This window comes from Oncorhynchus gorbuscha, linkage group LG06 (assembly GCF_021184085.1).
Source record: "Oncorhynchus gorbuscha isolate QuinsamMale2020 ecotype Even-year linkage group LG06, OgorEven_v1.0, whole genome shotgun sequence".
Lineage (NCBI taxonomy): Eukaryota > Metazoa > Chordata > Actinopteri > Salmoniformes > Salmonidae > Oncorhynchus > Oncorhynchus gorbuscha.
In genome coordinates, this window is record NC_060178.1 from 16086350 (window position 1) to 16104076 (window position 17727).

The 17727-nt window shown below is 41.1% G+C and overlaps 1 protein-coding gene across 1 annotated transcript in view; it reads right to left on the minus strand.

Annotated features, from left to right (window-relative positions):
- Positions 1-4674: 4674 nt before the first annotated feature.
- LOC124037397 (receptor-type tyrosine-protein phosphatase zeta-like) overlaps positions 4675-17727 on the minus strand; it is a 92401-nt gene continuing 79348 nt past the window's right edge. The window contains exons 24-33 of the mRNA XM_046352098.1: positions 17386-17549; positions 16911-17046; positions 16526-16672; positions 16185-16278; positions 15676-15752; positions 15386-15514; positions 15135-15287; positions 10568-10710; positions 5805-5940; positions 4675-5695 (exon numbers count right to left, since the gene is read on the minus strand). Coding sequence (XP_046208054.1) covers positions 5552-5695; positions 5805-5940; positions 10568-10710; positions 15135-15287; positions 15386-15514; positions 15676-15752; positions 16185-16278; positions 16526-16672; positions 16911-17046; positions 17386-17549 — 1323 coding nt within the window. The 3' untranslated portion in view covers positions 4675-5551. The remainder of the gene's footprint in view (positions 5696-5804; positions 5941-10567; positions 10711-15134; positions 15288-15385; positions 15515-15675; positions 15753-16184; positions 16279-16525; positions 16673-16910; positions 17047-17385; positions 17550-17727) is intronic.

Consider the following 17727-nt stretch of genomic DNA (forward strand, 5'->3'; position numbering starts at 1 on the left):
TTACACCGTTTGTGTATTTCATAGAAAAATAAAAGGAAAAGTGATGTGTGGAAGTTGTGGCTTTGATGAAATTGATTGGTGGCTTTCATTCTCAAGTACCTACAGAACACTGAAGGTTGTGACTGCATTCAACATTTTATCTAAACTATTTGAATCTTGAATAAGGGGTTCATTTTCAGTTCATGTCTGCGTTATTGTGGAGCAGCTTTTAACGTCCTTTCATTTCAAAAGTTTAACGGGTCAATCGTCATTTACTAACACTTTACATGGTTGTGGGAAATGTTTAAAGAACAAAAATTCTTAAGAAAATGTAAATCCAATTTTCATTAGGATAAATTGCTTTCCTTAACATAAGCGTTAGGTACGTTTTCTAAAGAGATTTCTTTGACTTGACATGCAGCACCAATTACCAATAAGGTGTGCCTTTTTGATATTTATAAATATGCATCCATTGTGTTTCAATAGATATTACTGAGTCAACTCATAGCCTCTGAATAAATAATCAGCTTTTCCTTCCATTCAATGTAGGCCCGCCCATGCAAACTAGGCCACCAAGCCAGGGATAATTGGGCATGCAATTATTAAAAGTAAAAAAATGCAAATTAAGGTATGGATACAGCTGCTGGTCAAGACGGTGTCTGGACACTTGACCTATTTTCCCCTGAAAAGGCGCATTTCTTTTGGAGTCTTAGACAGGATTAGAACATGAAAATCAATTGGAATAACCAATTCTCCACAGGGATTATTCCATAACTCCATAGAGTCGCATCTCTGTCACCGGGAATCCATAATCCAATGTCTAAGATGAATCTGTTTCTTCAAGCCACCCGTTTGTCTTCTTCCAGCACATTGTTTAGCGGCTTATCGGGCCTGCCGAAAGCCGAAAGGTCATTCTATCATAGCAAATGGCGGAAAAACATTAAAGTTGGTTTAACTAGATGCCGTGGTCATCTCTGCTTGCTGTAAGCAACAAGGTAATACAGACCCACCACAAAGCCCCCTGATAATATTTGGGGGAAGGTTTCAAGAAAGGGTTAGACAATGAACACCATGTGACAGTTATAGTATTTTTTTTTAAATACTTTCTTTTATGACTTGCACAACAACTAGGCAGACAGTAAGTTCTTATTGTTTTTGACAGCATTATCTGGTTGAAACGCTAGTTTACATTTTTGTATTTGTATTTTTTTCTCCTTATGAAGTGTCAAGGAAAGTTGGACTCGTTATGAGTGAATGCAACACTTCATATTTTCTCATTTTTTTACTCTATTGTAATGTTTTTATTGAGAGATGACATATTTCTATTATTGTTGACAGATCATACCTTTTTTGATTGTTAAGGTTTAGCCTAGCTGCCTTACTATGAAATGTGTTATTTAAAACAACTGCTTACTAATCTGATGTGATGGGGTCAAATGGACTGTATTAGGAGGCAATAATAACTGACTTAAGTTGATCACGCGTAAATAAAACGTAATTCCCTTTACATGCATGTTTCTCTCAGGCCGTATTCTGACCTTGAATTTAAGCACGAGAATAGGATGCTATTCACCAGCTTTTCATTTGGGGTGGAGATCAAAGAAAGGAAGGTGTGGCGGAGCAGCCCGGTTTCAGACTAGACATAACATAGTAAACAAATCTGGGACATGCAAATTAGTATGATATGTTAAGTTTGGTATGATTACATTAAGGCAAAAACATGTAGGCTGGTTAGTCTGGGTGGGCATATAACGCAAACGTCTAGCAACCTAAAGGTTGCGAGTTCGAATCTCATCATGGACAACTTTAGCAACTTTTCAACTACTTAGCATGGTACCTAACCCTTCCCCTCACCCTAACCATTTTAGCTAAACCCTTCCCCTAACTACTAGCCTTGCTAAAGTTAGTGAGCTAGCTAACGTTAAGACCAAGCTAGAATCCATAACATATGGTATATTTTTGCAAATTCACAGATACTATGAAAAGTTATTCGTAACAAATCATACACAATGGGTGATGGACAGCCACAAATGAATACATACCATACCATACGAAACGTAACATACTAAATGGAGTGTCTCGTATTTAGATACAGAATAATAAGAAATGCTCTGAGACCAGGTTGGGTGGAGGTGTGTCTACAGATGTGCTGTATTCTGACCTTGACAAAAACCTAGATTCAATCAGATCAAGCGTTAACCGGCGATAGCAAACATCCGCATAGTGGTTGTTTTGGAGGTGGAACTGCATTGAAGTCCAAATCATTGAGCAGCTGCTCTTGCGATCATTGTCTGGAAGACACATCCGGCCCAACCATGTTAGAAGTTCAGAATGAGAAAGTGTAGGATATATATAAATAATTATGCTCAAATTGAAAAATCATTCAACAAAATAAAGATGATTTCTAATCATGCTAATTGAGGTGTAGATTACATATCGCATTCCAGTGTTCGAACTTGTAAAACAAGGATGTGAAACGGACTCTGTGCAGCCAATGGCAATGTCCGCTTTAGGTATAAGGCAGAGAGTCACTTCTGGATTTGACAGCTCTAACATAGTTCCACCAAAACAACTGATATGCTGATCTCAGATAAAAAAGGATCTGAATGAAGAGCCCTTAATTCTCTCTTAATTCCATCATCTTTACGCGTGAGGAAACCATGAATAAGGTCGAGCGAACCTACCGGTTCCAAGTGGGAAAAGCATCTGCTTTATCTTTTCTGATAGAAATAACGCCATTCTCCATGCACTGTCATTTATACATTGATAAGAGCTATTTATAAGACCTAGATAAATGAGTAATCCGTTTGCAGAAGGGGATTGTAAATACACAATAGCAATTGTTTTAGATGATTCTCTTTTAAGGGAGACGAAAGTCAAACCAATCATGGAAGCAAACTGAAAATCATATCAACATGACATGTATTGGGGCCCCTTTTCCACAGTGAAGAAGGCTATAAAAAACAGTGCCGTTATTCAGAGTTCTTTGTATGCCCTCATATTGTGTGAATGAAATTGGACCCTCCAAGCTATAGGCTTCTGTAGGGCCCAACCTGCCAAGTGGATGTATGCGCTTTAGAATGGTTGAATTATTCATTTACAAGCTCTGAGCATTTTTTAAATCTAACAGTTGGTGCTAAAATGAACACTTATGTATATATTTAGATGGCTTTCATAATGACACTACATTATTTTCCATTCATTTCTATTGGTCACAAAATGATCTGGTACGCAACCAAAAAAATAGAAAATGCATCCAACAAGTTCGTAATTGCTTTGCCACATTCTTTGCAGTATTACTTTAGTGCCATGTTGCAAATAGGATGCATGTTTTGAAATATTATTATTCAGGCTTCCTTTTCACTCGGTCATTTGCGTTAGAATTGTTGAGTAACTACAATGTTGTTGATCCATCCTCAGTTTTCTCCTATCACAGTGTCGGGTTCACCTAGGGGTCATGAAAAGTGTTGTGCCAAAATGTTTGATATATTAGAATAATTGATTATTCTTATGTAGTATTAATAGAAGGGGAGGGATGAAAAGACCCCTCTCTCGTTACATTTATAGGGTCCTAGACTACAGATTAACAATATATATTCATTGTAGAGGTTTCGTATTCCACAATTGTTTTTTAATTCTCTCTTTCTTATAAATAGGCCTCTGAGAATGTGTGACTGTGAAGAAGGAGCTCTGCAGGGGAGTGGAGGAGATAAGACTAAAATAATCAGCTTTGGGGAGTGGACGTTTACTGCTAAGTTTTAGATAACACTAAAAGCCATTGTTTATATAGGGTTTTGGTCTCAGGAGTAAAAAGGTAATGACGTAGGTAGTGACATCACCAGGATAGACTGAGGGTGTAACAAAACAACTGGAGACTTTTTGTTTGATGCAGAACTTTCTCAGAAACATGCAATTGCATTAAAAGGTTTTTGAATGATTTAAAGATATTGTCATAATGCTAATTTCATCAATGAACCAATGATTGACAAGGACGTAAGGAAGGAACCCTAACAACAGCCATTAAATGTTGTAACTGTTTTAAAAGTCACCATTGGCCTCGTGGTGAAATCCCTGAGCAGTTTCCTTCCTCTCCGGCAACTGAGTTAGGAAGGATGCCTGTATCTTTGTAATGACTGGGTTTATTGATAAGTGTAATTAAGAACTTCACCATGCTCAAAGGGATATTTTTTTTAACCCATCTACCAATAGGTGCCCTTCTTTGTGAGGCATTGGAAAACATCCCTGGTCTTTGTGGTTGAATCTGTGTTTTAAATTCACTCCTCGACTTAGGGACCTTACAGACAATTGTATGTGTGGGGTACAGAGATGAGGTAGTCATTCAAAAATCATGTTAAACACTATTACTGCACACATAGTGAGTTCAGGCAACTTGTGACTTGTTATGCAAATGTTTACCTGACAAAGGCCATGCAGCCGAAACACGCCAGAGTAAAAAATAAAATAAAAAAAATAGTTGTTCCATTGATCATGCCCTACAAATAAAGGCATTTTAATTATATGAAGAGTGCATTGGTCCTCCTTTCTTTTTGTTGGCCAATTCACCAAAGAGCACCTTCTATTTACAAAGACCTCCTATTGTGTACTCTATCAGCGCTCCCCTTTTTTTCTACAAACTCTTCATTGTACAGAACACTACAAAAAAAATACAGAACACTACAAAAATTCATTCCTTGAATTTTATTTCACTTGTTTAATCCTGTCTAATCCTCTAGCAATGTTTAATGTACAGCTAAAGTGTCAATATCCCATGCTTCATATTTAGTACGTTACAGAACACTAATATTAAAACATAAAAAATGTTTTGACTAAGTTATTTTTAGAATGCAGCCATACATAAAAAATTGACAAAAATTGTAGTAAAATATAAAAATCTAGAAGTATAAATAGAAATTTGGTCCATTGACTTGGTTGCTATAATATTATTTACATATTAGATGTATTATTTCATACCATTATGCATTTGACTTCAAAAGCTCACTGTTGCTACAAACAAAATAGCATATTCAATGTTAGACGGAATAATTAGTTGCTCAATGCATTGACTCAACAAAAAATAGGCTAACAAAACCTGTTGAACGTAAAAAGTAGCATGTTCCCTTTTTGCTTACTGAAAATAAATATGAAACAGAGTAAAGCAAATATCTCAAGACAGTAGTATCAACAAAACATCAGAAAAGTTGACTTCAATTGTATGAGAGCCATTACAAGTAGGCTACAAGATGAATATACAAAGGCACACATTACAAGGTCATAGGGTATCATGTCCAGCGGTCTGGAAAATGCATTCAAAGACGGAGAACAGACGGTAAACAGGCAAAGCTGCAGTTTTTAAAAGCTGTGAGATAGGCGAGAATACATACTGACAAGTTAGGGGCCCTGTTGCCATAGGGCGGCAGGTAGCCTAGCTGTTAAGAGCGTTGGGCCAGTAACCAAAAGGTATCTGGTTCAAATCCCCGAGCCGACAGGGTGACCAAATCTGTCCATGTGCCCTTGAGCAAGGCACTTAACCCTAATTGCTCCTATTCTGCTAAGTGACTAAAATGTAAATGGTTTACACCAGGCACTCAAGGCTCTCTGCTGTGCTGGCGGTGCCCCCTGGGACTGTTCCATTGTTGTCTGAGGACTGGAGCATCCTCTCGTCCTCCTGTGTGCCCACCAGACTCAGCATGGCTGTGTATAGGAACTGATACTGCTCCTGAATGAGAAATGGAATAGAGAAACTGTGCTGTTGAAGGGAGAATGTTGAGACACAAAATGGCCACAGTGCATCAAACAGGTACAGTCGGTGCTTCAGATTGACTTACAACATCAGTGAAGGTCCTGGGCCTCATGAGGTTGAACATCTTGGCCACCTGGTACACGTCCACAGAGCTCTCCGCCTCTAGTTGGTGCACCAGAGTAGACAGGGCACAGAAGGTTCCCGCAGTAACACCGCCAACCCTGCAAAATCAGACCCACGCCTTGAAGTGGTGGTAAAACTGACTAGGGTGTCCAACTAAAAACTATTTTCAAAAATAACATGTTCATTGTCTAGATACTCCTCAAAAGGTATTGGCATTTCTACCCTTGTAGGCTAATGTGACTAAATCAATGGAGGACAGAGAAAGAAAGTGGTAAAAAAAAATGCATCGCGTCAGCTAGGCTGGATTCTGGTGCAAGAATTAAGGCTACTTGGCTACCTGACAGGCTCACGTTCCCATTGAGCTTGTCATCTTCTCGAATCCACAGGACATAAAACAATATAATATAGACATCAACTTTGAGACATGTATTTTCATATTTTAGTAATAGATTTTCCTATTCATTCAAAATCCCTGTTATTTTTCGAAGATTTATCACAAAAAAAAACATATCTATGAAATACTGAGCATGTGCCAAGCTTTTTATTTTCAAAGCCTTTTACATTTAATTCAGCTTGTGTCATGCTAATTTAGCTTTTTGCAACCGGCGGAAACATCTTTGAAGACAAGGACCACAAAATGTAATATCCTCAAGTCGTTACGAGAAACCTGCTCTACTAGGTCAACAGATATGTCAAATGATAGGTCTGAAAGGCTCCTTAACAGCTTCTACCCCCAAGCTATAAGACTCCTGAACAGCTACTTGGCTACCTGGACTATGTGCATTGACCCCCCTCACCCCCATTTTTACACTGCTGCTACTGTATGTTTATTATCTATGTATAGTCACTTTACCTCTACCTACATGTACATGTTACCTTGACTATCCTGTGCCTCCCCCTCCCAATAGCATCACTACTGTTATTTTATTTTATATATTTTCTTCAAATTTTTACTTCAGTTTATTTTAGTAAATAATTTATGAACACTTTTTAAAATGGCATTGTTGGTTAAGGGCTTGTAAGTAAGCATTTCACTGTGAGGTCTACACTGTTGGTTAAGGGCTTGTAAGTAAGCATTTCACTGTGAGGTCTACACTGTTGGTTAAGGGCTTGTAAGTAAGCATTTCACTGTGAGGTCTACACTGTTGGTTAAGGGCTTGTAAGCATTTCACTGTGAGGTCTACACTGTTGGTTAAGGGCATTTTCACTGTGAGGTCTACACTGTTGGTTAAGGGCTTGTAAGTAAGCATTTCACTGGTTACACTGTTGGTTAAGGGCTTGTAAGTAAGCATTTCACTGTGAGGTCTACACTGTTGGTTAAGGGCTTGTAAGTAAGCATTTCACTGTGAGGTCTACACTGTTGGTTAAGGGCTTGTAAGTCAGCATTTCACTGTGAGGTCTACACTGTTGGTTAAGGGCTTGTAAGTCAGCATTTCACTGTGAGGTCTACACTGTTGGTTAAGGGCTTGTAAGTCAGCATTTCACTGTGAGGTCTAGTTGTTAAGGGCTTGTAAGTCAGCATTTCACTGTGAGGTCTACACTGTTGGTTAAGGGCTTGTAAGTAAGCATTTCACTGTGAGGTCTACACTGTTGGTTAAGGGCTTGTAAGTAAGCATTTCACTACACAGGTTGTATTTGACACATGTGACAAATACAATTTGATTTGATAAGAGGTCGGTGCTTATTATCCAACATATTAGGTTATGAAATCCAAATTCTTGGATATATTGTTAATGGTATGTTAGAGAAAGACCCCACTGAATGATTCAGAACATGAATAATCATATTTGCCTTGGTAAAATGTATTTTGTAACAATAGGAAATTAAAATTAATCTCCAAAGTGTGTCGTCACCCATTATGGGCAGAGTGGGTGAAGCCCTACCTTGTATATCTTAAGGGCTCCCGAGTGGCTCAGTGGTCTAAAGGCACTGCATCTCAGTGCTAGAGGAAATCCTAAATTCACTACAGACCCTGGTTTGATTCCAGGCTATATCACAACCGGACGTGATTGGGAGTCCCATAGGGCAGCGCACAATTGGCCCAGCGTTGTCCGGGTTAGGGTTTGAATTTTTTGCAAATTTATTCAACAACAAAAAAATGCAAATATCACATTTATATAAGTATTCAGACCCTTTACTCAGTACTTTGTTGAAGCACCCTTGGCAGCGATTAAAACCTCAAGCCTTCTTGGGTATGATGCTACAAGCTTGGCACATCTGTATTTGGGGAGTTTCTCCCATTCTTCACTGCAGATCCTCTCAAGCTCTGTCACAGGTTGGATGGAGAGTGTTGCTGCACAGCTATTTTCAGGTCTCTCCAGAGATGTTCAATCGGGTTCAAGTCCAGGCTCAGAGACTTGTCCCGAAGCCACTCCAGCATTTTCTTGGCTGTGTGCTTAGGGTTGTTGTCCTGTTGGAAGGTGAACCTTCGCCCCAGTCAGGTCCTGAGCGCTCTGTAGTAGGTTTTCAGCCAGGATCTCTCAGTACTTCATTCTGTTAATCTTTTCCTCGAATCCTGACTAGTCTCCCAGTCCCTGCTGCTGAAAAACATCCCCACAGCATGATGCTGCCACCACCATGCTTCACCGTATGCATGCTGCCAGGTTTCCTCCAGATGTGCGCTTGGCATTCAGGCCAAGAGAATCTTATTTATCATGGAATGAGAATCTTTAGTTGCCTTTTGGCAAACGCCAAGTGGGCTGTCATGTGCCTTTTACTGAGGAGTGGATTCCGTCTGGCTACTCTACCATAAAGGCCTGATTGGTGATGCTGCAGAGATTGTTGTCCTTCTGGAAGGTTCTCCCATTGCCACAGAGGAATTGTAAAGCTCTGTCAAAGTGACCATCGGGTCACCTCCCTGACCAAGGCCCTTCTCCCTTGATTGCTCAGTTTGGCCAGGCGGCCAGCTCTACGAAGAGTCTTGGTGGTTCCAAAATTCTTCCATTTAAGAATGATGGAGGCTACTGTGTTCTTGGGAACATTCAATGCTGCAGACATTTTTTGGTACCCTTCCCCAGATCTGTGCCTCGACACAATCCTGTCTCGGAGCTCTACGGACATTTCCTTCCACCTCATGGCTTGGTTTTTGCTCTGACATGCACTGTCAACTGTGGGACCTTAAATAGACAGGTGTGTGCCTTTCCAAATCATGTCCCATCAATTGAATTTACCAAAGGTGGACTTGAGTAATGTTGTAAAAACATCTCAAGGATGATCAATGGAAACAGGATGCACCTGAGCTCAAGTTCGAGTCTCATAGCAAAGGGTCTGAATACTTATGTTTTTTAAATATTTAATACATTTGCAAAAATGTCTAAAAACCTCTTGTTCCTTTGTCATTATGGGGTATTGTCTGTAGACTGCTGAGGATTTGTATTTATTTAATCCATTTTAGAAAAAGGCTGTAACGTAACAAAATGTGGATAAAGTCAAGATGTCTGAATACTTTCTGAAGGCACTGTTTGTAGCTTTTTGGGTGACCTGACCAAATTCACATAGAAATGTGAGTTATAGATATTTAATTATCATTGACAGCAAGTCTAAGATGCGGTAGATATGTTCTATGTGCTCTAGTTCTTTGCTTCCCTTTCTCAAGTTCCATTTTTTGCATCTTTTACTTTCGGTTTTGTACACCATCTTCAAACAGCTGAAAATACAATATTTTGGGTTATTGAAAATATATTTCACAGCGGTTAAGATTGTACAATGATTCTTTACATAATGACTGACTGTTTTATCCATTATCCATTTTCACTAGTTTTGACTTAATACCATTCCTTTAAAGGTGTACTATGCAGAAATAGCTCCGCCATTTTCTGGTTGCTAAATTAGAATAGTTGGCCTAATTTCAGTTTATGTGACAAATATTGTCATGGGATTTTTTTGGTCTGATAAAATTAATTTCAAATCCCTATCATTATTCACTATCTGCTTGTTATATTCTATTTGTTTCACAATCAAATCAAATAGTTTCCTAGGAACGTGAAGCGGCCATCTCTGTCGGCGCCGGAAGTTGAACATTCATGTTATGTCAATTTACTGGTATTTTTATCATATCATATAAACTGTAAATGACTTAATTTACATGCATTCTCTTATTTTAACACACACATTTGATCATATATAATTAATACTTTATATCAGTCCTCATTTAACTAGGCCTTTCTTCCATTATGAGTAAATGAAGCCGACAATGTAAATTCAAGTATCATATATTTAGATGATTTAAACAGTCTATCCAAATTCCAATACAACATTTGTTTACTTTAATTGGGAAACTCAACCGGCTGGTTGATATATTTGTGATGCATTATCTATCAAAGTTGTCATGCAACAAATTCTTCATTTATAGCCTCTACTGAGGATAAATACACATACAATCCTTTTTATGAATAGTTTTTATTGGTGTACAAATCTTAAGACAGGATTGTCTAAATAGGCCTGGATCAGTACAGTGTTTCAGTTCCAATAAATATTAAGAGTATTGCACATTTGGACATATCTTCTTATCCTCTTAGGTTAAGGTCTCAGAGTGGATCATCTTGAATGTATTAACAGAAAAGAGAGGGAAAAATAGTGTTTCAAGAGTATTGAGATAGAGTACATACCTGAGTGCCAAATAGTTGGGGGTTGCACTTTTGGGACTGTTCCATTTGTTCCAGGTTTGGAATGGAGATGACCTTATTTCACAGATACATAATCAGTAAATCAATAGAGGTGTCTTACTGGTCGTGGACCACTGTGGGGCCCTCCTTGGAGGAGCTCTCCTCCTTCACCAGACTGAGCAGCTCAAAGGTGCTGCTGATGGGGCTGTCCGGGTTGGGCCAGTGAGGCGCCCGGTAGTGCCTCACTTCCAGAACATAGTCATCCTGGCCCAGAGGGAGACAACAGCACACAATCAGAGAGAGGGCTAGAGAGAGAGAGAAAGTGTTTGTGTATTCTAGGGTTGCACATGTTGGGGAAAATTCCGAAGTGGAAACTTTCCGTGGGAATAAACGGGAATATATGGGAGTTAATGCAAATTAATATTAATACCATTTAAATGTAGATGTTTTTTGCATTGGATATATTTACCATATCATTTGGAGACAGAAACATAAACCTTTTACCTTAAGTAGACATAATTGCAAATTATTAAATCCTTCCAATAGAAATAAAAACTATTTAGTTATGAATTGAACTTTAATTAAATGAGTTGACTCTTCACATGGGACGATTTTACTGAACAACAAAAGAAGGGGAATATTGAATGATCCGCAATGGTCCATCGCATCTCCCAAAAACATTTTCAACATACATCTGTAAAATGATAGTCTAAAAACTAAAGCTTTGGTTGTCTTCCTCTCAGGCTTCCATGTCTTCTCCCTGGACCTCCTCAATGTCCACCTCTTGAACATCAGACTCTGAGGCCTCATCTTCACTGTTACTTTCCAACCTTGATGAGGACGTTGCGATGTCGCCGAAGACCCATCTTCTTGCCCCGGTCCGCTAGCTTTCTAAGCGCCATGTCTCCCCGTGTTATTGAAAGAGTCCAGGGGCATCAGCTGTGTAGCCGAGTGATCATAGGGTTCAAAGAACAGCAGTAGTGCTTTCCTCACCATCAAAGAACAGCAGTAGTGCTTTCCTCACCATCAAAGAACAGCAATAGTGCTTTCCTCACCATCAAAGAACAGCAATAGTGCTTTCCTCACCATCAAAGAACAGCAATAGTGCTTTCCTCACCATCAAAGAACAGCAATAGTGCTTTCCTCACCATCAAAGAACAGCAATAGTGCTTTCCTCACCATCAAAGAACAGCAAAGTGCTTTCCTCACCATCAAAGAACAGCAATAGTGCTTTCCTCACCATCAAAGAACAGCAAAGTGCTTTCCTCACCATCTTAAATAAGCATGCCCCATTAAAGAAATGTAGAACTAAGAACAGATATAGCCCTTGGTTCACTCCAGACGTGACTGCCCTTGACCAGCACAAAAACATACTGTGGGGTACTGCATTAGCATCGAATAGCCCCTGCGATATGCAACTTTTCAGGGAAGTCAGGAACCAATATACACAGTCAGTTAGGAAAGCAAAGGCTAGCTTTTTCAAACAGAGATTTGCATCCTGTAGCACAAATTTCCAAAGGTTTTGAGACACTGTAAAGTCCATGGAGAATGAGAGCACCTCCTCCCAGCTGCCCCCTGCACTGAGGTTAGAAAACACTGTCATCACTGATAAATCCACCATAATCAAGGATTTCAATAAGCATTTTTAACGGCTGGCCATGCTTTCCACCTGGCTACCCCTACCACGGCCAACAGCACTTCAACCCCTGCAGCAACTTGCACAAGCCCCCCGATGTTCTGAAAGAGCTGCAAAATCTGGACCCCAACATATCAGCTGGGCTAGACAAACCCTCTCTTTCTAAAACTATCAGCCGCAATTGTTGCAACCCCTATTACTAGTCGTTCAACCTCTCTTTGTATCATCTGAGATTCCTAAAGATTGGAATGTGGCAGCGGTCATCCCCCTCTTCAAAGGGGGAGACACTCTAGACCCAAACTGTTACAGACCTATATCCATCTTGCCCCACCTTTCTAAAGTCTTTGAAAGCCAAGTTAACAAACTGACCACTGACCATTTCAAATTCCACCATACCTTCTCCGCTATGCAATCTGGTTTCAGAGCTGGTCATGGGTGCACCTCAGCCAAGGTCCTAAACGATATCATAACCGGCATCAATAAAAGACAGTACTGTTGCAGCCCTCTTCATCGACCTGGCCAAGGATTTTGACTCTGTCAATCACCACATTCTTATTGGCAGACTCAACAGCCTTGGTTTCTCAAATGACTGCCTCGCCTGGTTCACCAACTACTTCTCAGATAGAGTTCAACGTGTCAAATCAGAGGGGCTGTTGTCTGGACCTCTGGCAGTCTCTATGGGGGTGCCGCAGGGTTCAATTCTCAGGACGACTCTTTTCTCTGTATATATCAATGATGTTGCTCTTGCTGCTGGTGATTCTCTGGTCCACCTCTATGCAGATGACACCATTCTGTATACATCTGGCCCTTCTTTGAACACTGTTAACAAACCTCCAAACGAGCTTCAATGCCATACAACACTCCTTCCGTGGCCTCAAACTCCTCTCAAATGCTAGTAAAACTAAATGCATGCTCTTCAACCAATCGCTGCCCGCACCCGCCCGGGCGACTAGTATCGACTTTGAATATCTGAACAACTACAAATACCTAGGTGTCTGGTTAGACTGTAAACTCTCCTTCCAGACTCACATTAAACATCTCCAATCCAAAATGAAATCTATAATTGGCTTCCTATTTCGCAACAAAGCCTCTTTCACTCATGCTGCTAAACATACCCTTGTAAAACTGACTATCCTACCAATCCTTGACTTCAGCGATGTCATTTACAAAATAGCCTCCAACACTCTACTCAGCAAATTAGATGCAGTCTATCACAGTGCCATCCGTTTAGTCACCAAAGCCCCATATACTACCCAACACCGCGACCTGTATGCTCTCGTTTGCTGGCCCTAACTACATATTCGTTGCCAAACCCACTGACTCCAGGTCATCTATAAGTCTTTGCTAGGTAAAGCCCTGCCTTATCTCAGCTCACTGGTCACCATTGCAACACACACCCTTAGCACGTGCTCCAGCAGGTTTATTTCACTGGTCATCCCCAAAGCCAACTCCTCCATTGGCCACCTTTCCTTCCAGTTCTCTGCTGCCAATGACTGGAACGAATTGCAAAAATCACTGAAGCTGGAGACTCATATCTCCCTCACTAACTTTAAGCATCAGCTTTCAGAGCAGCTTACTGATCACTACACCTGTAGACAGCCCATCTGTAAATAGCCCACCCAACTTCCTCATCCCCCATATGTTTATTTATTTTTCCTATTTTGCACCTCAGTATCTCTACTTGCACATCATCATCTGCACATTTATCACTCCAGTGTTAATGCTAAATTGTAATCATTTCGCCACTACAGCCTATTTATTGCCTTACCTCCCTAATCTTACTTCATTTGCACACACTGTATATAGATTTTTCTATTGTGTTATTGACTTTACGTTTGTTTATGTGTAACTCTGTTCTTGTTTTTGTCGCACTGCTTTGCTTTATCTTGGCCAGGTCGCAGTTGTAAATGAGAACTTGTTCTCAACTGGCCTACCTGGTTAAATAAAAGTGAAATATATATAATATTAAATTCTAGATGTTGTTCCAACATCTAGTGGAAAACCTTCCTAGAAGAGTGGAGGCTGTTATAGCAGCAAAAGCAGGACCAACTCAACTCCATATTAATGCCCATGATTTTGGAATGAGATGTTCAATGAGCAGGTGTTCACATACTTTTGGTCATGTAGTGCATGTGTGCGCCTGTGTGCGCCTGTGTGTGTGTGCGCCTGTGTGTGTGTGCGCCTGTGTGTGTGTGTGCGCCTGTGTGCGTGTGTTAAAAATGTTCCAGTGATTGGTGGTGCAGATGTCCGGGTCTAAACTGTGTGAAAAATAACAGCTGTGCTCCATTGAGGCATGGAGAATGTGTATTGAATTTCCACTCTTTTCACTGGCCAATTGGTTTCACCATGGGCTAAGATCCAGGAAGAGATAAGCAGAACAACTCCATGGAATAAGCATTTCCTTGTTGCTATATATTACCTCTGTGTATCGATTCAGTGATTTAATGGTTGTTTGGGTATAGACACAGGGTTAACATTTGATGAGCAATAGCGACTGGTCCATAGTGTCTGGTGCATGGTGACTGGTCCATTCTACGAAGCTAATATTTTAGTTATGATCCCACAGTCTGTGGCCAATGTAGTTAGTCTGTTCTATGTAGTTGATCATGTTAGTGTGACTTATCTTACTTATCAAGCTGATCTCCATGGTTTTACTGATCTCCCTGGTCTCACTGATCTCCCCGGTCTGAGCTGATCTCCCTCAGCTGATCTCCCTGGTCTTGCTCATCTCCCTGGTCTGAGCTGATCTCCCTCAGCTGATCTCCCTGGTCTGAGCTGATCTCCCTGGTCTGAGCCGATCTCCCTGGTCTTGCTCATCTCCCTGGTCTTGCTCATCTCCCTGGTCTTGCTCATCTCCCTGGTCTTGCTCATCTCCCTGGTCTTGCTCATCTCCCTGGTCTTGCTCATCTCCCTGGTCTTGCTCATCTCCCTGGTCTTGCTCATCTCCCTGGTCTTGCTCATCTCCCTGGTCTTGCTCATCTCCCTGGTCTTGCTCATCTCCCTGGTCTTGCTCATCTCCCTGGTCTTGCTCATCTCCCTCAGCTGATCTCACCTGTGTAGCCTCCAGGACGTAGTGCTGCACCACCAGCATCTCCTCGTTGGCCAGACACATGTGGTTCTCGCTCTGCAGGGTCACTGTGAACGCCTCATAGCTGATTGGCTGCTCCTTGCGGGGCCAGTACACGTATGGCTCTTCCCCCTCTGCCTGAGAACACAGATGTGGTAAGGACTTCCTGTTTGAGGCAGAAAATGGCTGCCATGCATACAGAGGTTTTGAGTCCAGGACGACAGATAGATACCCACCAGGCTTGGTGTTCCCGGCAGTGTGACTATGACCTGAGCGTTGTGATCCCAGATCATCCTCCAGAAGTCTGTCACTGTGCCGGCCAGCGGGTTTTGGGTCACGATGAACTCAGTGCTCTGCCGGTACCCCTGGGGAACACAACCGGTGGTAGAACATTAAGACCTGAATCCGATCGCCAATATGGACAGGAAACCAAAAGTAAAATCGACTGAAAATGTGTTACTATGTGTAACTATGTAGTTAGTATCTGTCACCGTGACTCTTCTATCCAGAGTGGTTGGGTTCTTACCGTGAGGTATGAGGCGTTGATGTAGTCTGATGTAGTTTCTCCAGCCACTGTGGACAGACAAACCCGTGACCTTTCATCTGGAGACAAAGCCACACGTTGTTAAACATCCTCATAAGGTATACAGAATATAATTTTGTAGAATATTACTATTAGAATGGTTAGCTTTATCAGAGCGGCATTACTAAACCATTATCAGACATTTGTCTTAAACCAAACAAAAACAAAATGTGCTTCAAGATCCATGCTCTCGAATAACTTCTTTGCCATAATTTTTTTAGTACAGTTTTAGTTAGGAGGGGTTAAAGTGTGCGGGCATTTTGCTAAATGTTCTATTGAAAGTGACAATGTTGAGGATGAGTGCTGGTAGAAATCCAACCTGAAATGTAAAAAAGGTCTCACTGTCTAAACTGTTCACAGTCGTGGTGGATGCTGTTCCAAGGTCAAGAGGAGAGAAGGTTTTTAAAGTGCTGGAACCTTTCAACGTATGAACAAACCTGTCTGTAACTCACCGGGTATCAAAGAGGAGTTTCTGTTCTTCTCTCTGTTGCACTCTTTCAGGCCTGCTGAGTAGTCACACTGTATGGCATTGGACGAGGATATCAGCTGCAATCACATTGGAACCAAGGAGCAGATTAACTGTTTAGTATTTAAAAATGTGCCAGTGGTTGTACCTGCTCTTTTCAGAGGACAAAGAAAGACAACCGATAGACTTATTGTTCTCCAAATGTATGTTTTACTTTTAGTTCTGCCCTTTCTGCCCTACTGGAGTTCTTATAGAAAGTTTACCATTTTAAATCTACAGTAAATGTAAATAGTAGAACTATGACTTGTTAATAGCATATGTCCTTACCTTAAACTGTTTTTCTAGCTGTGTCCTTCCGGAGGGCCCTGGGGTCAGGAGGTCGTTGACGTAGCTGTGGATGCGACTGGAGGAAACCTCCGTCTCCTTGCCCAAGATGGCCTCCACTAGAGCATCGTGGATGAACACATACTGCTCCTGAATGCACAGGGAAAGTAGGGGTTGAAAGCCTTAGTTGGGTGTTGACATTCATACTGTTCTGGTAAGGTGACAGGACAACTAATCTTACTGTAGTGGATCCACTGTTTTCTTGTTGGTATCAGACCTGGGTTCAAATAGTATTCTTTCAAATGATTTAGACGCATTTGATGGAGCTTTCCATTTGATGGAGCACAACCAAAAGTGCAAACCCCGCCCATCTGGACTGAGCACTCACCTCTGTCTGTACCAGGTAGTTCCTCTGTGTGCGGATGTGTTTGAGGAAGCCCATGATGTTGACCGTGCCCTCTTCTTTGATCTGCTTCAGCATACTATCCAACACTATGTAGGTTCCAGTCCTGCCAACCCCTGCACTGGAAACACACACACAAGAGAGGTTCACAATATATTCTGAATCCTGGTACTTTAGGTCTCTATGAAATAACGTTCCATGTTGAACTTATCAGCTGGACAAGGTGAAAGTGGCTGTTAAGTGATATAATGGAGGACCATGTGCATTCTATTCCTATGCGGGTCGGAATGTAAATGTACTTCCTGAATAGAAACATTCACGTAGAGAAGAAGATACATCTGTTTATTGACCGAATTTAAATGGAATTTCAGTTGAAACAAATGGCCTTGTTAAAGCTGTTCTATACATTCTACATATCTATGCATATATAAATGTTCATTCTATATCTATGGCCTCCTACCTGCAGTGCACTACGATAGGCCCCATGTCATCTGTCCTGGCTTTGGAGGACTTCTGGACGAAGGTGAGCACGGGCAGAGTGTACTCGGGCACGCCCATGTCCGGCCACTGAGTGTAGTGGTACTGGGTCACGGTCCGCTCGTTAATCCGCCCTTTCAGAGAAACCTGGGGGTTTGTGGGAGGAAACAGGAAGTGGTAAGCAGGATGGGACACAAAATGGCTGTCAATGTGACACTTGGGATTCGTAGTTCCATAATAAATGTAGTAATGAGGCAGCGCTTCAACTAACTTGGAGGGGAGGTGCAACCGAGGTAGATGATACAGTGAGGAAGTAGAGGTTAAA